Source organism: Pectinophora gossypiella, chromosome 8 (assembly GCF_024362695.1).
Source record: "Pectinophora gossypiella chromosome 8, ilPecGoss1.1, whole genome shotgun sequence".
NCBI lineage: Eukaryota > Metazoa > Arthropoda > Insecta > Lepidoptera > Gelechiidae > Pectinophora > Pectinophora gossypiella.
In genome coordinates this window covers 10,396,758-10,420,934 of record NC_065411.1, presented here as the reverse complement: position 1 = coordinate 10,420,934, position 24,177 = coordinate 10,396,758, and the positions used below count along the sequence as shown (strand labels likewise).

General features: G+C 38.9%; 1 protein-coding gene across 3 annotated transcripts; it reads left to right on the top strand.

Annotated features, from left to right (window-relative positions):
• Positions 1-217: 217 nt before the first annotated feature.
• LOC126368686 (E3 ubiquitin-protein ligase RBBP6) lies at positions 218-24,130 on the top strand. Of its 3 annotated transcripts, none has more exons than XM_050012792.1 (18): positions 218-638; positions 908-1,142; positions 1,938-2,052; positions 2,138-2,265; positions 2,846-3,012; positions 3,107-3,197; positions 3,300-3,403; positions 3,543-3,602; positions 3,837-4,160; positions 4,512-4,558; positions 4,640-4,711; positions 4,787-4,845; positions 5,635-5,754; positions 5,978-6,256; positions 11,391-11,480; positions 12,029-12,226; positions 12,617-12,685; positions 21,068-24,130. In XM_050012792.1, the coding sequence occupies exons 1-18, from the start codon at positions 473-475 to the stop codon at positions 23,889-23,891; spliced, it is 5,148 nt and encodes a 1,715-aa protein (XP_049868749.1). In that variant the 5' UTR covers positions 218-472; the 3' UTR covers positions 23,892-24,130. The 3 variants fall into 3 exon arrangements, with proteins under 3 accessions (XP_049868749.1, XP_049868748.1, XP_049868750.1); XM_050012791.1 differs by having other exon boundaries at positions 5,632-5,754; XM_050012793.1 differs by lacking the exon at positions 3,837-4,160 and having other exon boundaries at positions 5,632-5,754.
• The last annotated feature ends 47 nt before the right edge of the window (positions 24,131-24,177 follow it).

Genomic DNA, 24,177 nt, shown 5'->3' with positions numbered 1-24,177 from the left:
ATGCCATATTTTCATGTATATTTTAGCCTCTGTTACAAGACAATCTGTATTCAACGATTCGACCCCAATCCAAATAAAAATCGGTTCATGACTAGTTAATATATCCGGTCTTTGCCTGTCTTTGCCATTGACAAATTCATCCATAGACAAATTATACCCAAACACAAAAAATAAAAATCTTACAAAAAATAAGTGGCAACATTTTTAATGGCGACCGTGTGGCATGGTTTTCGGTTTGGCGTTCCGTTCGATTGCTATTTATTTAATTATGTGTAGTGGTGATTTGCATAGCCATTTCAAGATAAGTAAAGTCAGGACTTTTACATCTTGATCCTAAGTAATAGTTAGGGTATTTATAAAGTAAGATACTCTAGATCTAAGGTCATCTTTGAAGTGATTCGCGAAAGCCGCATCAAAACTGAAACAAAATCGTGAATGTGTTACACACAATATCGCCTAATCATATTTGGAAATGTCTGTACACTACAAATTCAAAAGTGCATTGGATTATGATACTGTTACCTTCGATGGACTTCACATATCAGTAGGCGATTTGAAAGCCGCTATCTCCCAACAAAAGCGTATTGGGAAGACTTCAGATTTCGACCTGCAGATAACTAATGCACAAACGAAAGAAGGTTAGTAATTGCAATTTTTTTTAATATTCTGGAAGAGCCGAAAACGCTTGAAATACTGCGTCTGTTATTTTTACTGTTTCAATGTTATTCCTCATAAAACATCTTTGAAGATGTCCTAATTTAATGTATGTCTATGTTTCATTCCCTTCCTCATGGAACAATACAAATATTACTACTACTGTCCTAATTCCAAATGTGGTTATTTGGGGAAATGCTAATCTTGATAAAGCACCATTACTACTGAAGTAATTAGAAGTTCTTTGTTTCAGTGTATGTCGATGACAATACATTAATTCCAAAAAATACATCACTTCTTGTAGCCAGAGTACCTCTGGCTCAGCAGCCCAAGAAACAGTGGGAAGGTTCAAATAGTGGTCAGGCAGCATTGCTTAAGGATGCCGCGCCTAATAAGGGACTGGCTGATCTGTCTCGCATGGAAGGTAGCGAACAGGATAAAATAAATGCTATGATTTCACAATCCACTTTTGACTACGACCCTAGCAAGTAAGGCTGAAATGATTTTAAGTTGAATAGCTAATTGTAATAATATTTTGTTAAATATATATAATTTATTATCATTGGTTTGGTATAAGTTAAATAAACTTTTTCTGGTGCTAATTCCTGTAAATACCATCTAATTTTATTTTAAGTTATATCTGTCATTTTCTTATCCGCCGAAAAGGAAAGGGACGGGTAATCGACAAGCATAAAATTTATGGAACACACGTCAATTTTAAGCACAAATCTAAACCAACCGTCTAAAAATTTTACATCAGTCAATAACCAGACACATTAATTTACTCATTCTTCCTAAAATTAAGAGCTGTGAATCATCCGTCTCTTTCCTTTTCGACGGATATGAAAATGACAGATATAACTTAAAATAAAATTAGACGGTGTCTCCAGGAATCGGGGCCTCTGTTGCTTTATAAATAGAAAATTTTAATTCTAAATTCTACCCTTATGTTTTTTAATGATTCTTAATGAGATTTCTTACTTATTTCTTCTACTTACACAAGCACAAAAGCAAGTAATGATATGTAAGATAAATTGTTAGTTGTGTGACACAAAATTATTTTTAACCAACTTCATTATTTTTTGTTTATTAGTATTTGAAGAATGCATTAATGACATGGTATATTTCTTTTTGTAACTATACCTACCTAGTCTGTTTTTCACATATGCATGTTTAAACATTTTTGATTTCTTCAAAATTCACCACTGATATTGAAATAAAAAAACATTGTTAAGCAGTCTTCTATTTAACTACTATTAGACTTAGCACTATTTTATTTGCAGCTATCAAAAAATTAGAGGACAAAATCAAAGAGGTGTTGTACCACCTACTTATACATGTTACAAGTGTCAGAAAAGGGGGGTGCATTGGATCAAAGATTGTCCCGCTGCCAATTCAGTAAGTGTATATACCTACATTATCTTTGGAGTAAATAAAATAAATAGTTGTGTTTTGTTAAAGTAGATGAATGTTTTTATTTCAGACTGAAGTAGTAGATGTGAAAAGGAGTACAGGCATACCTCGTAGTTTTATGGTACCAGTTGATGGTCCTAAAGCACCAGGAGCCATGATGACCCCAAGTGGAACTTTTGCTGTACCAGCTGTTGACCAGTAAGCAATCATTTTACAAACAATTTTGTATTCCAATAATGAAGAAGTTTATGCTTACAAAAAGTTTGAAGTTTGAAGAAGTTTCTTCAATGTACTAGTTTTATTATGCTTCTACTACAGACATAAACTGATGCCGATAATGTCTATTTGGTTCGAAAATATCATCATCTCTAATTTCTCTCTCACTCTTATCGGTGTAGCATTCTCTATTCTTGTCTATCAAAGGCCAATTCTTACACTTTATTATAAGACTCGACATTCGCCTTCTCTCTAATCTGTTCCATGTAAGCTCTTCTTGGTCTACCTCTTCCTCTGTTTCTTTCTAGTTGTAGCTTCCCTTCTATGATGTTTTTAATAAATTTCTTGTGTCTTTTTAAGTAGAAATCAATGATCCCGAAAGACTCATGAACTTTGGTCCAAAATAAATAAAATTATCAATATATATGTGGCTGCAACTATAAAGCAAATATTTCGCTTTCGTTCTTTTCTTTTTCTTGCCTTCATATTTTATGTAGACTAAAGTTCGTACCAAACCTTTTTGTTAAATTCTGATTGCTAGTATATTAACCTTTACTTTTAGTGAGGCGTACCTGGCATCAGAGAATGCCGGTGGAGGCGACACGCCGACCAACGCTCCGGCGGCTCCTGAGCCTACTATACCTGATGAGCTGATCTGCAGCTTGTGTAGAGATCTACTCACCGATGCTGTTATGATTCCTTGTTGCGGCAATTCCTTCTGTGACGAGTGTAAGTAGTATTTTGTTTTTAATTTCTAACCAAAATGTCTTGGGAAGCTTCAGCTGACATTTTTTAACTCTTACTTACAATTGACATGTTACAGGTATCAGAGGAGCATTACTAGAGTCTGAAGATCACGAATGTCCAGATTGTCGTGAGAAAGAAATTGCGCCAACGACGTTAATACCCAACAGGTAATATCAAAATCAATAAAAGGTAATATTGATATCTTTAGATTAATGGTTTGAATTAAATTTTGAAAGAATTCGGGTAATAATTTAATAAAAATGTTTCAGATTTTTGAGGAATTCGGTGTCGGCATTCCGCAACCAAACTGGTTACAGTCGTCGGATGCCTCACAGGCCTTCAGCGCCTCCAGTGGTACCTCCTCCTGTTATAGGTAAATGTAACTACCTTCACGAATCGAAGAATCGTACTATAACTTCTTCTTCTTTCGTGTCAATGACAAGTCAAACAACGTAATTTATAGTTTATCAGCTCAAAACGCTGCCACTAATTTTTTCTATTAATCTTCACAGATCAGCCTCCACAACTGGGGCCAGGAAATGGCCCAGCTCCAGCCCACCGACCCAATGCCGGTAAGTTTAAATTCTGCCACTTACTTGATTGTTACTAACAATCTTCATTTCCTGCATTATACTCTGTAGGTTTCGGGGCTTTCGGTGCATGGTTAAGTGGTTACATAATTATGCAAAAAAGAAGTAATCATTATCTTTGTAAATTAAATATTTTGTAAAAAAACTGTCGAATTTATATTCTTCGTAAACATATGTTCGACTTCGACTGTACGGGTAAATCTGTGGTAAATTCAGGCGCACCGGGTGGTATAGGCGTGCGCGGGGACGAGTCGGACGGGTCGGCGGACGACAACATCACGGTCACCGTGCCGCCCGCGCACGCGCACCAGCCGCCGCCCGCGCCCGCCACGCACGGTCCGCACGGTCCACTCGGTCCACACGGCCCACCCGGTCCGCACGGCCCACCCGGTCCGCACGGCCCACCCGGTCCGCACGGCCCACCCGGCCCACTCGACCCGCACGGCCCGCCCGGCCCGCCCGGCCCGCGTGGCCCAGTCGGCACGTACGGAGTTCGCGGCCCGCCGCCGCACGCGAACATGCACCGACTCCCGCACTACGGTACCTCAACACTCCATCGCATGTCGTCGGTTTTGCATGCCTTTTTTGTTCGTGCCGTTCCACTTCTCTTACGTTATTTTTTATTTCCATCTCGTCTTATGTGCCTCCTGTTCTTATTTTTAAATTATTGAATGAATATTCAATTGACATATTTTTGTCACTTTTGTTTTAAAGACTCGCACTTTGCATTTGGTCATTTGTGTTCACCGCGCTAGCTTCTGCACGTTATATAGGGACACGTTTGTAGTTAACACACGAAGTAACGTAGTTTACGTGTTCACTAGTTTACGACTCTCCTACCCTACTGTAGGTACTAAGATCAAGTATTTATAGAAGCATTCTTTGTTACAGGTCCTGTTCCGGTTCTCAAACCACCTGGTATAGAAGGGTCATTAAACGTAAGTTGCTTTGTGAATTAAATTAATGTTTTATATCAGTTCTTCGATAGATTGATCTACAATGAATGTTATGTCTAATAGATACCGAGAGTGGAGGAGCAACGCGCTAGCACACCCACTATCGACGAGCGGAGAGATCCGATGTCTACGCAAGTATGTATTTATAAAGCGATACGGTGTTAAATTCGTATAGTAGGTGTGTGATGTAAATATAATATTTATTTACAGGCTTCGTATAATAGACCACCGCCTCAGTTTGGACCAGGGCCAGGCCCACATTATAGCAAGTAAGAACCAATTCATTTATTTGCATGTTTGAATTATTTATTTGACAACATAATGACGATCATTAAGGGTAAAAATAAGTCGACCAAACTATATTTTATCTTATTTTTCTCCTGTAACAACACAATTGATTACATAATTTTTAGTTTATATATTTTTTTACAATATTATAAATTGAATATATCCGGGACTGCGCCCCTCGTTCAGCTATAACTAAAAAAGACCGCCGCGCAGTGCGGCCTACCCCTACCCTGGGCAAAGAAACATCCCGAGCGAGGATCGCCTCCTTCACTCTGATAAATACCGAATTTACTTTTTGATTTAAAAAATAATAATATTGTGTTTTAAAAGAAGCCATTCAAGCCGCGTGAGCTTTGTTACTCGCGAATGGTCGTGTCGCCACAGTATATCACCGTGTACCTACTGCGAGCTGCCCAGCCCAGTAGGTAATACTAATGAGATTTTACCACGTTTTAACCACGGGATTGGGCCTTACAACTTCATAGTACGTTTAGTATAAAAATAATATTTTTGTAAAAATATAATTTTTGCTTTACCAAACAAACAAATCGAGGCATAAATAATGCGTGCTTCCCGAATATAATTATTTACTAGAGCGCCGCGCGCAGTAGTTACGTGTAGAACGGCAAGTTAGCGCCCTGTGTGTTTCAATCAACAATAACTTCATAATTGTAAGTTATACAGCAAAGCAAATGTTTAGGGTTTGTAAATCTCAATAAAAAAAATAACTTGTGAATCTTCTTTAAGAATTTGATGCGTTCCTCCAGCAGTCGCCGGTTCGGCAGAAACGGCGGTCCGCCGGGCGCGGGCCGTCCGCCCTTCAACGAGCGCTTCCCCCCGGAGCCCTACCAGCCGCCGCCGCCCGGCATTAAGGACTCGCCAACCAACGGGTAACACATTTCACTCATTTCATTAGGACGATGCAATATATAAGGAGGTCCATTAACGGTCCACTCAGACGACGAACAAACGTCGATTTTTGTGTAGTTCTCGTTCACTTCTCGTCCGTTCGACCGACGGTGTTCTCAAGTTCTACCCGCAACCCGGTCGTTTCGGTCTTTCGACGTCTAAGTGTCGAATGAAGTCACCTGTAACGTGGTTCGTGTGTCTTAGGGTCGGCGAGGATCCGCTCGAGGCGTTCAACCGGATGATTCGCGAGAAGGAGATGCGCGCCAAGCGCCGGGAGGAGGAGCGGCGGCGCGCGCTGTCGGGGTCGCGCTCGCCGCGCTCCCCGCGCTCCCCCCGGCCGGCGGCGCGCTCCCCGCGCTCCCCGCGCGGCCAGCGCTCGCCACGTTCGCCGCGGTCTCCACGCTCGCCCCGCTCGCCCCGCTCGCCGCGTGAGCCCCGCGCTCGCCCACGTAGTCGCGCCTCGACCCGCCCGCGCTATTCTAGGTTCGTCACCTCAATTACTCTTACCCTCTCGCATCCACCCGGCGCGCCCGGCGCACGTGGTCGCTTTTAGCTCGCTATCGGTAGAGGTTCAGATTTGTATGCACGCAACGTTAACTCGCTTTTTTGTCGCACCGCTTCGGAAACAGTGTTCGGAAAACCCATTTAAAAAGTTAACCGATATAAAAGGTTAACAGATTCAATCGGTATCCTTTTATTACGGTAACACGTTAATCTGTTAACCTATTGAAACCTGTTAACACATATCAAGGGTTAACCTCGGTTTTATAGGTTATTACTAACGAAGAGTAAAATATTAAAACAAACTCACCTGGAAAGAGAAAGATGGGTATAAACGGGAAACAAGCGTTTTTGAAGAATCGGCTATATTCGACAAAATTGAATGGAATCGTTAAAAATCGGCTAAAATCGTCTGGATTCGAGTAAAATTTACAAAATTGATTGAAATCGATAAGGATGGCTAGATTCCACTTCACTCGACTGGATTCCAGGTTATTCACCTACCTTAATGACACATCGGAGTTGGCAAAGTGGAGTTGGTAATGCGGAATATAGTATCCCTCAACGCAACTTTTTCTTCTGGGGGACTTCAACGCCTGCCATCAAGAGTGTTTGTACCCGTTCCAGCAGACCGACCATGCTGACAAAGAGGTGCAGGCTTTTGCCTTGTCACTAAGTTTCTCACAGCTGGTAAATTGCGCTGCAAGGGTACCTGACGTTGCCAACCATACCGCCAACTGCTTGGACCTTCTGCCGACAACTGATCCGGACCGATATCAAGTATCAGTGACTTTCCTTTAGGAACTTCCGGCCATTGTTTGGTGAGATCTCTATCTGTCTATCCCCCATCTGATCTTAACCGCAGAGAATCCAGGCGAATATGACGATACAAGTTAGCAGACTGGGATGAGATGCGGCACTTCTTCGCGTCCTATCCTTGGAGTGAGGTATGCTTTTCTTCAGAAGACCCGTCGAGCTGCGCAGACCCGCATACCGGGTGTGGGGTGAAGAATATACCTGCAAAGCTCCTAACTCTGAAGAAAACTCCGAATAACGCCGCCAAGTCTTGCAAGAGGACAATACGCGGAGCTCGTTTCGACCATATAAGTAGGCCAAATCGGTGCGAAACTGGCTAAGTACCCAACTGGTATTTATCTAGCTAATTTCTGCCGTCTGTTGTTGCCGCCATTGCTGAAACCTGATGGATCGCTGACCTATACCGCGCACGAGAAGGCAAATTTATTTATCTCCTCACCTGCGACTCTCGTCTAGATGCTGAGAACAATATTCCACCTAGTGTACCTCCTTGTGATCTGGCAATGGCAATACTGGGCTGAAAAAAATTTGAATGCCATCGAAACTACAAGAAGAAGAAGAATGGCAGAGATCTGTATCCGGCAACATGAGGTCCTAAAAATGCTTCACATTCTAGACGTGAATGAGTTCCGTGGTCCAGATGGTATTCCAGCAATCGTACAGCAGAACTGTGCACTTGAGTCGTCTCCAGTACTGACACGGCTCTACCGGCTCTCTTTGGGTTCAGGACTAGTCCCGAACCCATGTAAGCTTGCCTATGTGCAGCTTGTGTCCAAAAAAGGTAGTCGTGCCGTGCCGACCCTGCTAACTACCGCCCCATTTCAGCGAACTTGAACAATTCCCTTCTAGCGTACCTTCACCAACGATCTATTTAGTGACCGCCAATTTGGTTTCCGCCGTAATAGGTCAACTGGCGAATTCTTGTGTACGCTACACACTTGCGAGGCTCTTGCCGTGTCCTTTGATATCACAAAGGTTTTTGATAGGGTTTGGGAGAGTCTTATTGGAAATATAGCCATAGGCTTATTGGAAAGCTTCCGGCATATGGGATCCCTTCTAGCCTGTGTAATTGGATATCTGACTTCCGGAGGAATAGACGGATTTGGGAAGTCGTCGATGGGTGCTCGTCTGATTTACATGGTATTAGTGCCGGAGTCCCTCAGGGATCTGTTCTCTCTCCCACTATCTTCCTGCTCCAGATCAATTATCTGCTGATTTATGTCCTATGGGTATGCAGACGATAGCACAGTGACGGAGAACAAGCACCAGGAATGTCAGCGTTATCAGAACTTGTTATCAGAATCTTATGAATCGTGTGAATTTGACCCTTAAGTCCGTCTCAGAACGGGGTGACAACAACTTGGTCGAATTCAACGCTTCCAAAACCCAGGCATGTCTGTTCACCGCGAAACGAATCTGGCTCCAATGTTCCGGAGTGTACCCATTAGTGATGTAACGAATATTAGCATTCGCGAATATTTTTTGCAGATATTCGTATACGCATTCGCGAATGTCTAAAAATTTACATTCGTTACACCATCACTAATATCCACGTCAATTACCAACTATCTCGAGCTCTATGGTACGGACCTAATTGCCAACCTAAACTTCGGCTGCTACACCGAGTCTATAACAAAATTGCAGCCAAAAATCAGACATCCTTTCTAAAGTCAGATGATATTTTCCCTCAGAGCAGTTGCTCGATCTATACACAGCACAGGTTCGTTGTAGTATGGAGTACTGCTGTCACCTTTGGCAAGGCTCTGCCAGCTCTCGGTTGGCCGCTCTCGACTTGGTGGAGCGTTGAGCATTAAAGCTCGTAGACAATGAGTCGTTAGTGAAGACTCGACTCCAAAGTCTAAAACACAGACGAAGGGTAGCGGTTTTTTATAGGATACACTTCGGTGTGCGGTTCAGTGTGTGCAGGAACTTCATGAGTTAATTCCACCCACACTATTCCATCTTCGAACAACTAGTCGTCGGCAGACATTTCATGTTGTTGATATACCACCAATCCGCACTAAACGTTTTGCCTCTTCCTTTTTGATGCGAATAGCAAAGGACTGGAACTGTTGTCTGCATTTCCAACTCGTTATAATTTGGCATTCATCAAGGCTAGGGTGAATAGGCATTTACTAGGTAAGCGTGATTCACCCTAGACCACATCGTCCCATACCACCAGGTGAGAATGACGCGGTTTTCAAACGTGAGCCTATATTATTAATAAAAAACTGTCGATTTTAGTCGTTTCCAGGCGATTTTGTGGAATCCAGTCTAGTGGAGTGGATTCAAGTCATTTGTGTCAGTTTAAGTCCATTCAAGCTGATTGTGACGATTCTAGGTGCTTGTCAAATCCAGTCCATTTTAATCGATTCTAGTCGAATCCAGTCGATTCCTCGACAAAAAAATAGACTCGATTCAAGTCTTTAAATTAATATACGCATCATACAAAACCGTAACGTACCATACGCCTAAACCATGCGATACGGACTTCATCCTATGGCTACATATTAAGATGCATCCCAATTCCATCTCAGATCAGAGTAATATTCAAGATCACTCAAACAAGTGAGTTAGAGAGCGTTATTATATTGTCTAGATTCCATGACGACTACCTTCCGACTTCATACTAGTAACCACATCTTGCGTCATTTTAAAATGGAGTTCCTATAACCATCTGGTTACCATCAGATCTTGAATACTAACCAGAGCTAGAATGCTCGTCAAGGCAAATTATTTTAACATCGAGTTTCTAAGTTGACAATACAAATGACCACCTGGTCATCATCACACCCTGAGTATCAACCAGCAACAACCACCTAGAGTCAGAGTTCTCATCAAGACAAATCAAACAAACCCAAACTTCCTTTTGGTTATCATCCAATCCTAAATACCAACCACCAATAAAGTTCTCATCAAGACAATTCAAACAAGCCCAAACTCGAAGGTTACGCGTTATTTTAATATCGATTTCCTAACTTATGACCACCTGGTCATCATCAGACGCTGAATACCAACCACCAAAGCCAAGTATAGCTAGAAGGCTCATCAAGACAAATCAAACAAGCCCAAACTCGGAGGTCTAGCGTTATTTTAATATCGAGCTCCTATCCTTATAACCACCTGGTTATCATCACACCCTGAGTATCAACCACCAACAACCACCTAGGGTCAATAGGGTCATCAAGACAAGTCAAACAAACTCAAACTCGGCGATCTTGCGTAATTTTTTTGTCGAGTATATATAATAATATAATATAACCTGGTCATCATCAGACCCTGGATCCTTCCGTCATGTCTACAAATCTTCTCGTAATTATCACCTATCAAACAAAAAAAAACGTAACCAAATCGGATCATGCGTTCTGCAACTACGTTACGACCTTTCCGCGTAGCGTCGCTGGTTAAAAAGTAAACGTCGAAATAGTAAAAAACAAAGCGCGTGGAACGATTAAACGACGCCGACAAGTGCCTGCAGGTTGCTTGGCGCAGCGTTGCCAGCATTCATTTCGCACGACGGAATGGCAACATGCAAAAATAACCGTTTGTAAAGCGGTTAACCTATCATTCCTGTTAACCTTTAATTTCTGTTAACAGTGTTCGCAATAACCCCCTTGATAAAGAATACCGAAATGTTTCGGTATACGCCTGTACTGTTAACACATATTTATTTCGGTTAATAACCGAATTATTTCTGTTATTAACCCTAACCGGAGGAACACTGTTCGGAAATAGAAGAACGTATTTTATATTTATTTTAATCTCATCTGCATGTATGTTTAGAAACGTTGTCTTTTTCTTTTGTTGTCGTCTATTGTTTTATTTTTGCATGCATTGTCGCTCTTATCGCTGTAAATACTCATTATCATTCCAAAATTGTTGCATGTCTGTTGTGCTTTGAGCATCCTTTACTAATTTTTTTGTCATCTTGTTGGTTATAAATAATATCAGAAGAACATACAACTTACTCTTATTAGTTAACAAACATATATTAAAAAAAGGGACTGTCGATCGGCATGACTCAATGTTCGACCGCAAAACTAAATACTTACCTATCTTCATCTGTATTGACTTCTTCAGAACTTCCTCAAGTTAAAAAGTTTCAACATTATTTGAATTACGAAATAAACAAAGAAATTGGGTAGCGTCCAAGAAAAGACCCAAATCACGACCCTTCGATTACGAAATAAAGTTTGCATATTGTGATACAGATTCAACTAAATTACGTAAATTGTAAGGTACACTACTCGTTAAGAAATATTTGAATATCGGTTGAAATGTTGACGTTTGTTGTCTTTAGGTCCCGGTCGATATCCCGCGGCCGCGTGCGACGCTCGCCTTGGTCGCCGCGCCGCCGACGGACTCGTGATCGGTCACTCTCCCTGACTCGGTAAGCATTATTTGTCTACTCTTATGTATGCAAGTATGGTCGCGGGTACTGAGCGCTTACCTTTACTTGCAGTCACCTAGCCCTTAATACGCTCGTCACCCATATAATATGCTGCCAGGGATGTAGTTGGGTCTACACAGTCGGTCCTAAAGTTCTGTCATAAATTAAAATAATGATAATAACAAAAGTACTTATCAATTTTTTATTAATTAAAGTATGATTCAATTTAAAGTATTATTAATAAGAATAATTTAAAATGCTTTCCGGTAAGATGCCTTCAGGCACTCCAAATTGTTAGTTTATTACAAAACTTTCCCTGTAAGACCTGCTAAATTTTATAGTCCAAAGGATTAAGGTCCGTACTGGAAGAAGGCCAATCCTCGTGTCTAATAAAGTCGGATGTTTTGTTTTGACGCAAACAAAGATTTAGTGGTCTTGGCTTTGTGTGCAGGCGCTGTCCTGCAGGAACATGTAGTGATATCCAGAAAATAGCGTGTTGGGCAGATCTTTGATAAGCTTATCTAAAACAAAATTCATGATATTTGCAGGTCCCCGTCCCCCCGACGCCGGCACCGCTCGCCGCTACGCTACCGCTCTCCGCTGCGCTCGCCCGTACCGCGCTCACCGCTGCGGTCTCCGTTGCGCACGCCGCTACGATCTCCGCTCCGCTCTCCGCTGCGCTCGCCGTTACGTTCTCCGCACAGAGTCGGCCGCTCGCCGCCGCCTCGTTCTATGTCACCTCATCGGTGAGTTTTACCATAGGTTTTTTATATACACAAAATATCATACTGAATTTGGAAACCGCTAACCTAGCCTGGTAGTATTGTAACAAATACTCTGCAACCACCATATGTATGACATTAGTATGACAGTTCATATAACAAGCGGTTGTAACTCGCCGCTACTTGCGCTCTCTAGAGTGGTGAGTATGACAACAGGACAGCAATTTAGTCATATGTCTAGTGCGAAATACATACCAAGATAAGTATTCCAAGTAGTATTCCAACAGCTGTCATCCGCACCCACCTAAGATGAAAAAAAGTAAAATGTTATAATTCTACTGGGTACCTAAATCACCCTATACTCTTTTAGATTCTCTTATAGCACAAGTACAAGCATTTATTTATTGGTCACAGATTTGCCGGAGTATACGACGAACTGTTGTCGCCGCCCCGACGTAGCGTTGATCCGCCATACGGAGCCAGGTACGATTGTAAAACTCTAAATAGTGTCGCCCAAATGCGCCCCTTCTCGCCAACTTATGGAAAATATATGCATTTAAACGTTGATGAAATGAAATTGCCGAGCGGATTGAACCTGTGTTCGCGGAGTGTATTGTCCAATACGTATTTGCGGTTACGGACTCGAATACTATTTTCGATCTGTATTATATAGGTTTTATTATAAGTTCCTCATATGTTCCTTATTAGAATGTATCTGTTTTTAAAAATTAAAATGACGTACCGAAGGTGCTATTGTTCTCGCGGTGTGGTGGTAAGTATAAGGAAGCGGCTTACTGTACATCGCACAGCAACTCCGAAATCGAGACGACGATGCTGAGCTGATCATGTATTGTAGATTTAAGTATATTCACATAAGACTGCTTGTGAGATCTATTTTTGTACAAATGTTAGAAATGTTTAACATGTTACGCTTAGTCACTTAAAGAATCACGTACTTTTTACATAGTAATAACAAGGTAATTATTTTTATCCAATTTAAAATTTAATCACGTATCGACCCTATAAAAATAGTTTACTTTGTTACGCTTATTTCTGGGAATATCAATAGAATTGTTAATATTTTTGTTATGGAAAATGTTCTAAAATGTTTACGGAAGGTTCATGCAACACATGTTAATTCTTGTTATATGTAGGTGTTACCATTGTACTATTGTATTGAAATTTGTGGAGAAATATGGTGTTGCATATATTTATTAATTAGCATATTGTCTGTTGCTGTCACACGTTGTTATATTTGTTAATGTTGCTAGATTTTTAAGTTAAATCGTACAAAAATTTGTTATTTTTGAGGAAAGATTGTTTACGTTATTAACATTTAATTATTTATAATAATTACGTAAATTATAAGTTATTACAAATGAAAGTCCGTTTATAACCTTAATGTGTATTATAATAGGCTAGTTTCCACCTAGTCAAATTAGATACTTTTTAGTATACGTCAAAACAAGAAAATAACTATGGAATTTGTATAAAAATTCGCACTGTGCATTCGCAATGTGATAAAATGTCGGACTTATTACGTTTTTCTGTATTAAAAGTCATAAACAAGTTAAATAGAAAAAAAGAAAATGTTTTTCTTCAGTTTTAGATTTGTCTTTATTTAGTAATCAGAATTTCATAATTTATCTTTGACTTAGGATAATACACAATTATGTATCTTGTAGATAGAGTCTGCGCCATAAAAGAAGTCCTGTGGTGCCGAGTCTAGCAAACAAAGCTAATTTTTAGTTTGCCAGTTCCAAGACTAGCCCTGTCTCTTTCTTGCACGTATTATAAGTAAAGGACAGCACTATTATTAAACCACATTGAAATTAGGTTTTGTTCGACAGAATCAGATACTAATGTATCTGCATAAAATAATTATGATTTATCAATTAGTTCCACAAAAATCCGTGGGACTTTTTTGATGGCGCGTACTCTATATTAATTATGTACACATACATACATACATAAACTCACGCCCGTAATCCCTAATGGGGTGGGCAGAGCCACAAGTAATCAAAGACAACTTGCAGCCACTGTTGATACATTGTTGATTGATTATGTACTACTGATAAAATTGTATTTTGTATTCAAAAACTGTCGATATAGTGATATAGAAATGAATGATATTACGTATAGCAAAGGTGATACGTAGGTCGCAGAGGCTAACCGCCTCATCACACCCATTGGCGTCATTTGACGACAATGAAGAATTAAAACGGAAGGTAAGGAAAATATTGCCAGATTAAGATGCTAAGCGGTCAGAAAAAATGATGTAGCTGCAATAGTAGTTCGGCCAACAAATGCCTTAAAAGGGGGTGAAGAGTGCGTGAGAGGGATCCGAAGGTTTTTCTTCAGGAATGTGTTTAGGGAGTTAACATACTGTAGGGATGGAGGATGGAGGTTGACTAAAATGATGGACAATGGGTATAGCATGAATGTGACGTTTGAAAATAAAAGATGTTGCACCTGAGATTTACTTTTTGGGTTGATTCGTTTCGTTCACTGACACTTCAATATTCAATAAAAAAATTCTGAGCGTGTAACTCTAAAACGGGCGAAAATTCAGAAAAAAACATATATGTTGTAGACAATTTAATGAGCTTTAATTTAGTTAAAAGAGTTATTTTAAAAAAAGAGAGAGAGGTTTTTTAAGAGTTATGTTAAAAGAGTTAGTCAAAAGTGGTACTTTTGTCATACACCTAATACGCAATACAAAACATTTTTTAAACACTAGTCGTACACTAGTAAGTAGTCGTTACATGAGCCATGTCAGGGGCCTTTGGCGGCTTAATAGTAACCCTGACACCAGGGTTGATGAGGCTAGTATTCCACCTCACAACCCACACGATAAGAAGAAGAAGAACACTAAATTAAATTGCTTGACTAGTTTACTATTTCATGTAGTTGGATAACTGGGGCATCTATATTTATCTTTTTTTTTTAATAAATCCTCACACATTTAATTTAAAAAAACAAGGAATTTAGAAAAACTAGTCCAAACCTCTAAAATTTTCATAATTTTATGAACTTTTATTCAATGGAAGAAATTTTTCCTATTTAGACGCACCGTTTTATAAATTGCCGAAAAACCTAAAAATAGGACATCCCCACCCCCCTCCTCCGCCCCTGGTCGGTTCCTACACGTGGATACATTTAATAATGTTAACTCCGTAAATACCCTGAACACATTTCTGAAAGAATCGCTTAGGTCCCCCCTCTCACGAACTCTACAACCCCTTTATTAACCGGACAATAGTAGCATACAATCTCTACTATTTCCTTGTAATAGAAGATCGAACTACTCGCACTTACGTTAACAGTTTGTCAAACGGAACGTCGAACACGACCGATGTTTTGCAAAAAGGTCCCACAGAAACACAGAAAGCCCTGTGACGCGTGGGTACTTAATTCATCTGTATTTCTGATTACCCCAATTGGGAAATAGTCGTGAGCTTATATGTTCCCTTCTTATGTTGTATGACACAAAACAACTGTTTGCATATGCGACCATTGAACAAAATCGAACACAGACAATGTGTGTAGAATAGAATAGGATAGATTAATAATTTATTGCATAAAATGTGAACAATGTAATAAATAAATGATTGTAGTTTCACACATTGCACTTAAAGCATCATGCAAAACATTGTGTTAATAAAAAGCACATTGTAAGTACGTAATATTTATAAACTAAATGTCAGATTGTTACAATTCTAGATGCTATCTTCATTCTCGTGTGACTTCTAAGATAGATAACCGACCTCACTCGGCCAGGTGTCGAGAGTTATTATTGAGTCGCCGAAGGGTTAGAGTAATTTTATTTTATCTCAATTAGTAATTTTATTAAAATTTCAAATAGTAATTCCGACAGATACCTCCTAATTCCGTTTTAAGTTGTACAAAAGGAAATGACCTGTAATCGACAGGCTAAAAATTGATGAAACATTTTAGTGGATGTGGACATGGATGTATCTCTACCTCAATTGGGTTATAGTCGCGAGATTATTTATGTAAATCTTCTCTCTTTATTTAAGAGCTGCGCTCTTGTCGGTGGAGTAATCGCCTCCATTTTCATTACTCCATAGATAGGGCGTGTAGAACCGTGGTTGCCCCAATCCCTTCCGTTCCGCAGTACACCGACCAATTTCTCAATCGGTGATATTCTAGCTAGAGCCCTACCAAAATCCATTTCCTCGGCCTCCAACCAGTATGTAAATCTTAAACTTTCAAAATATCAACGTTGACGTATAGATGATGAGGTATAGACAGAATTAAGTGGACAGCAATCATGTATACTTGGCATGCATCCCAAAATTAGATTGTAATTCAGTTCGTAACAATTATTGCTCAGTCTAAGTTCAGTTGCCCAAGTTCGTTCTTGCGTGGAGTACTGTTGTCACATTTGGAAATTCTCCGCACGATATCAATTGGCTGTTCTCGATTCTTGTGGAGCGCCATGCGATTATGCTCATTCGCACTGGTGGAGGCTAATCTACAACCTCGCACGAACATCTAAGTAGAGTAGTCTGCTTATAGGTTTTATACAGGATACACTTCGGGAAGTGTGGCACGCCATTCCTTCTGAGATTAACCAGGCGTCGGCAGGTATTTCATCCGTACATTGTGGATATCGCTACAATCTTCACGAAACATTTTGTATCTTCATTCCTTAAAAGAACGGAATGGAACCTGCCGCAGTTTGAATTTTTCTCTCACAAAATTCTTAGAAACTTCAAAACTAGAATGACATTTGTTAGGTAAGAGTGTACCGCCTTAGACCCCATCTTCACTTGCCATCTGGTGAGATTGTGGTCAAAGCAACAAGCCTATATTATACAAAAAGAGAAAATACGTCAGACGTCAGCATACAAGCCTATATGATGCGTCCGGGTTATTTATTATGTCACTATTGATTCTTTCTAATATATTTTTATAACAACATAGGTTTTTTTTAACTTGCTGCTAATAAATAAAAGCATCTTAGGAACACCTTCAGATTTTTGCTTTTACTTTCTGCTATTTCATTATCTTCACCAGTCGTTTTTATTTATAATACTCGGGTCGTTTGACAAAGTGCCTTTTCATTCCGATGAACAGTTTTTCCAAATGAGTCAGATTTAATCTATATACCACTGTCTATGAATGTATTTATCTAAGTTAGCGACAAGATTTAGGAGTGTTTTTATATTACGCGCTGTATTTATATAGTTGGTTGATCGTCGTTTGATTCTAAAAATAAGTGGTTTCTATTGTTTTTAGGGAATGATTAATTCGAATAATAGGGTATGAAATGATTGAAATACTAATAAAGATAGCAATAAGTTAGTTTAAATAGCGTATAGAACGGTAACTCTCCGCTCCCCATTAGCGGAGCTAGATTTGCCTCACCCCCCCTCGAACATAGTTTAGACTTGAAACTGGAAGGTAGCCAGCCGAGCGTTGCTTTTATTTTTTATCAGCTTAGTTTATATGTTCGAATATTGAAATTGGACGCCGACGTTCTTTCGTCTGATTCGATATTTGATCTCATAGTAACTGCCCGCGCTGGCCCGCTTGCGTGGCGCCTATAAATATTTATTTTTCATGGTGATTGTTTCAAACATGCTAATAATTTGCAATAGGATTGAACCTCGGCTAAGTGCTTAATTTAAAAAGAATATAAATGCAATTAATTAGTTCAATTATTTTTTTAAGTAAGTGCATTTTCCTATTTATTATGAACCTTCATTGTTCATATTTTCTTGTTTGTGATATTTGTGCTAAATAAATTAACTGTTTAGTAGTACTACCTACCTAAGTAAGTAATGGCGGTTAAAATAGGTATTGTAATTGGCAGCCCTCAGACGTCACACACACTGGTGCACGTGTTGATAATGTCAATGTATAGTGTCTGTGTATAACGAGGTTGTTTGTATGAAGTCTCCGGGGTGAACTCAATAATACATTTCCTAAAATATTTTAGTATTTATCATAGTAAAATAAAAAAACAATCTAATAATAGAATATAATCATTTATAGGTACCTACTCCATAGAATGTGAATGCACCCATTTCCTTATACCATTGCACATTATTATTACAATATTCACATTCACACGCTATGTCCAGTTTTTCGCATGATAGATTATAATAAAAACACACTATTATTGCTATTTAGTTTATTGAAATAGATACAACCTGTGATATTGTATTATCAGACATAAAGTATAAAATATATAGATTTTGATTGAATTCTGGCTGTGATTATATGTACCTGATATATTATTACACAAAATATTAATAGTAGTAGTGACGATTAGACACGTAAGGTCTTGAATTGTTAATTTATAATCATATTAATATTATTTTGTTTAGAAATATTGTAATAACATTAATTCATTTTTGTTCATCACGTATTCATAATAAATTGGTCATGTTGTAGTTGAGATATTAACTATGTAGTCCTTTATCAGTCTGCTGATTTTTTATCTTATTTTCAATAAAATTAAACTATCGCGTGGATATAAAAAATGTGCCTTTGATTGTGACATGATTAATACTTTGTAATCGCTTTTTTGCTATCGTATTGTCCTCGAAAACGATTGTAGCTTTGCAAAGATTTTATGTTTTTAATTTATTGAAGGTCGCAAAGTTTCCGATAGTCGCTAATTTACCGTAGTTTGTAATTTTTGATAGGTAAATTAAGTCACTATACTTAAATACATAAACAGCCACCACCTGTATACGTCCCACTACATGGCACAGGCCTCCCCTCAATCAACCGGAGGGGATATGGGGCATACTCCACCGCGCTGTTCCACTGTGGATTGAGCTACTCATTATATTTTTTTAAAGATAACTATAATGTACTTATTAACTTATCAATGGTCGCGAGCAGAGCGCTTTACAAAATTGCTTTTCACTTTAGTTAACGGTAAGCTAACGATATGTGACGTAGTTAGCTTATGACATCAATGAAAGCGAAAAGCATTTGGCTTGGCCCTCGGGACTTTCAATGATTTTCTGCAAATTGTGAAGAATTTCAGTAACTGATTCCGTATATTGTTTTAAATCATTGTTTTATTTACCACACAACATATATTCTTTCTTAATTAGGACTTTTTGGTATAGTATTTTAATAGTTTTGACATAGAGAAAAATAATATACTACATGAAACAAAGGGTCCCTCGTCATTCTACAAAAACATGCGTCATATATTGCTATGTTTTGCAATTCATTTCTGGACCAGCATTTTTTTATGAATATGTTAAATTGAGACATGTAACGACATCTACATGAAACACACTAAACTCATAATGTATTTAAGGGACCAGACATGGTTTTTATATATGTCTCATTAATATAATAGATGTTATGATGCCTGTTGTTGTGGGAAACGAAACACATTTCCACGTGATTTTATAATTTATGAGAAAAAGACAAAAACATTACAATTGTACGAATTTTAAATTTTGTTATAATGTTTCAATTTGTTATTAAAATATATTTACTGTTATTGATTTTCATCTGTTTTTAACTTTGACGTGATGATCATAGTGTATACAATAAATTTTTGATCAATAATCCGCATTTTTATTTTATTTCGTAAGTGTGATATTTAGTAAAGGTTTGATTTTGAAATATATTAATGATTTGTGTATTAGAGGGGCAAAATGTTCTGAGGGTGACGAATTTGTTTTTGTCTTAATTATCAATTTAACTATGCGAAATAAACGTTTTATTACATGATAATACATCGGGTACAACATTATCTTTAGATATGTTAGGTTTATTTTTCTATTGTTTACGTACTTTGACTCTTTACGGAGATAGGTACTCACTCCAGTTTGTAAATGATGCTTCTTTTTATACAATTTAAAAATAAGAATAAAGAAACTTTTGATTTCTTTTGTATTGTACACTAAGTATTTCAGATCCAAGCAAAATTGAATCAATTTTTTTTCAAACAATTCCATTGTACATGGCGTGATTGTCAAATATTTAAATACATGTTCACCGCTTGCTTATTTTTGTCAGTAAGGCGGTTTATTTAATATTTTTTGTATTCATACACGTCATTAAACCGTGTCAAATGTGTCTTGAAGCATCATCCGCCCCGCACTTATACGAGCTTGATGAGTTCACTTTAAGATGTAAGCCGTTCAAAAGTGAAGCAGCGCGCGCAGACTGTCTGTCTCACTTGGACGCATGGGATACGGCGGCACAAGGTAATAACGAGAATTTTGTATGAATTACCCGGACTGTGTTTGAAGTCTACTTCGTTTATGTCTGTTCAATTATTTACAATTCGTACACGTCTCAGAACTTTTTGTATACCTTTATTTCAGTCATTTTTATTATCTGTATTTTTGGATTTTGCATGTTATTAGGAACTGTACAGTTGGAGTCCAGCTACAAGGTATACAAGTGCACTTCTATGAAGGTAACATGCTGACATATATTTGACAAAAATGTGAGCCTGCCTCAATGTTATTAACACGCGCCACACGCCGAAACAACAAATATCTTGAATGCTATGCGTTGTAAGTCTTTTAGTACACTCAATTTTAAAAACACACGTTTTATAAGTGTGTGTGGTGCGCTTTTAATATTTTATCAATAATACATGAGGTCCCTACGTAAATCGTATTATAATCTCTCATGTTCAAGCTCTGCAAAACATAATTATTGCATCTGTTTGGTACATAATATATAAGGGCAAACTGAAACTTCTCTTTTATTTAGAAATATATGTAAACTCAGTGAAAGAATTTGACCCGAGACAATACAGAAATATATGGGTTCGATTCGCAAGGCAATTCACTATCAACAAAAATAATCGATGTGAATGAATTCTTATATACACTTTATTGTTTGCAGGTATGGACCTAGAAATAACGGGCCTCCACCAGGGTATCCTCCTATGGGTGGAAAACCGATTATTGCGATGGGAAGTGTCCCTGCTCCGACAGAGCCACCTAATTATCGTAGTCGTTACGATGGACCTCCATTTGAGGATATACCTCCAGGCGTCGAACCTCCTGTTCCAGGTTTTGAACCATCGCCTTTTGAAAAACCTCCTTATGCTCTACCTGGACTTATGGACAGAGAAAGGTTGCCACCAGCAAATTTCAGAGATTCTTACCGGGCTCCATTCGTTGACGGTCCCGGGCCAGGTTACAGGGACGCGCCTGTACAGTCTATTGTTAGCGAGATACCTGTCCATGTGGGTGACCAGCCACCGCGGTTTCGTGATAATTATCGTCCGGGTCATCCCTACCGTGATCAGGGCTCGATGCCATTCAGAGATGGCCCGCCTTATCGTGAACCAGGAGCACAACCACCATATCGTGATGGGCCACCTGGGCCTCCCCGTGAGTTCAGAGGTGGACCACCTGGTCCATACAGAGATGGGTCTTATAGAGGCCATCCGTACAGGGAAGGTGGTTTTAGGGACAATCCACCTCACAATTTCCGCGAGAGTGGGGCACCGTTTAGACCTCCTAGTGTCGATCCGAGGGATCCAGTCCCACTAAATTATCACGATCCTAACTTCCGTGAAGGCTACCCAGATGAAAATTCAAGAGAACATAGGGGAGGTAGATTCCCACCTTCTCGCACTAGAGGTGTATCAAGACGAAATCCATCGGAACATGAAAGACACAGGGAAAGAGATGGTCGAGACAGGGAAAGATATGTTGAAACGCGGGACCCATCAGATAGAGTTGAAAGATTGAGAGATGAAAAGAGAGTAGGCTATGAAAAAGGACGCGAAGTTCGTGAAGAGCGAGCACGGGAATATGAGAGAAGTCGGGAATACGAGAAAGACAAAGAACGTGTATACGATAGATCAACACCTGACAAGAAAATACGTGCGTCTCCTAAACGTAATAGAGAAGCACGTGAGAAAAAACGTAGTGAATCAAGAGGTCGTTCCCGAGAACGTGAGAGAGAAAGCAGAAGAGACAAAAAAGAGGAGCGATTACGGGATAAATCCTTGGAAAAGGTTAAAGATCATAAAGAAAAAGAAAAGAAAGAGAAACCAAAGGATAAGAAAAAGAAGAAGCGGGAAAAAGAAAAGGATAAGGACACTGAAAAGAAAAGGAAGCGTGATAAAAAGGAGAAGAAAGATAAGGACATTATTAAGAAAGAAGATGACGAGTTGGAGAAAAATGAATCCAAAGACGAATCAAAACCAAGCGATGAAGGAGAGCCTGAGCAGCAAGTATCAGTGAAAATAGAACATACAGAAACTAAAGAACTCGAGCAACCAGATACTAAAAAAGAAAGTTCTCCAAAACAAGAACCAAAACAACAATCTCAACAAGATGATTTATACGGTGAAGAGGCACCAGAAGCTGTTGATAAGGAAATAATTCAAAATTACGTTAAGGTTGAGGAACCTGACTTAAGTCATGACGATAAGAATGTTGACCCTGGAATGAAAGATGAACCTTTCGACGGAATAGAACTTCAAGCGACGGCTGACGAATTAGATTTAAAAGCTGATCTGGAAGGGCCGACTCAAAGTAAAGAAATGTTGGCACCTTTGCCGGAATTATCCAAATGGGAAGTAGATGAGGATAATTTAGAAAAATCCAAAGAACCTGGAGAGATAACTTCTCCAGACGAAGAAGAAGATGGAGGAAAAGTCACATCCGAGGTTATAAAGCGGGCTGAAAATGCAATATTTGCAAAAGCAATCAGTTCGTTAAGACCTATAGAAATTAAGAAAATTAGTAGTGACCGACTTAAATTATACAGTGATGAAAATCAGCCTAAAAGTTCCATTCAGATTACGGTTCCCGTATCTGAAGTCGAAACCAGATCAATAGAAATTAATGACAGAAAGAAAAGGTATTCCAAAACCCCTCCGCCAAAGCTGTCTGTTAAAGAAAGACTAGGCGGAAAAGTGGAAGACATACGTAGGCCCCGAGATGCTCGTGTTGTACACAGCACAGTGGAGCGCGTAAAGAGCCGTTCTAAAACCCCTAAAAAAGAACAATCTTATCGTAGAGTGACCGTTGAAAAAGACAGAGGTCGGAAAACCGAAGTTAACAGATTTGAAATCTCTGCGAAAGGGGATAGGCGAATTGTTTCTGAGGCAATTAAAGCTGGTGATAAATATCATGAACGCAGCGAACATAAAGAAATTAAAAAGAAGGACGTAGACAAAAAATCTAAGGATGAACATAGAAATGCTGACCGTGACCCACGTACAGAAGTTAGTGACAAAAACACAAGTGCTAATAAGATTCTGACTGCCGACCGTGAAAGGAAGAAGTCTACATTGGATGAAGCACACTTTGAGCCAGATTACGATGAAAACGTTGAATCTGATAACGAAGTGAAGGATGATTCTACTAAAAAACGCGAACGCTCCATTTCGCCAAGTGCTGTGAGTGAATCGAAAAAAGCTAAATTGGATAATGAGACTATTAAATTGGACCTAACAAATGTTAAGAAAAAACCAGATTCGGATAGTGAGTCGTCTAGCTCGGAGGATTCGTCATCGTCCTCGTCATCTGGTACTCGCAAGCGCAAGAAGAAGAAGAAACGTACTAAGAAGAAGAAGAAACGCGCTGCGGCAAGTGACAGCGAAAGCGAATCTGAGTCAAGCTTAGATGAGCATAAGAAGAAAAAGAAAAAACGCAAACATAAGAAAAAGTCTAGCAAGAAGAAGAAAAAGTCTAAACATAAGTAGCGTATTAGTCGATCTACTACTATCTACTACTGATTTTATTTTACTGCTAATTTATCTATATACTTATTTACACTAAAAAGGTATAAAAATTTAAATGTACCAAACTGCAAAATGAATTTTAGTTTGTAGGCTTCGATCGTTTGTAGGATTGTAAATGGAGTTATTGTTCTACAGTCAAAAACCTGTACTAGAGTACTAGATATAGAATAAAACACAATAAACTTAAAGGAACTTTTAAATTGGTGTTTTATTTTAATTATATTCCTTAGTAGGTAATAATCAGTAA

Bases quoted from the DNA above. Each gene is read 5' to 3' on its own strand.
- LOC126368686 (XM_050012791.1), top strand. From the start codon at position 473: ATGTCTGTACACTACAAATTCAAAAGTGCATTGGATTATGATACTGTT. The intron at 2,266-2,845 runs GTAAGCAATCAT...CTTTACTTTTAG, and splicing joins GCTGTACCAGCTGTTGACCA to TGAGGCGTACCTGGCATCAG. The intron at 4,846-5,631 runs GTAAGAACCAAT...GCGTTCCTCCAG, and splicing joins CCAGGCCCACATTATAGCAA to CAGTCGCCGGTTCGGCAGAA.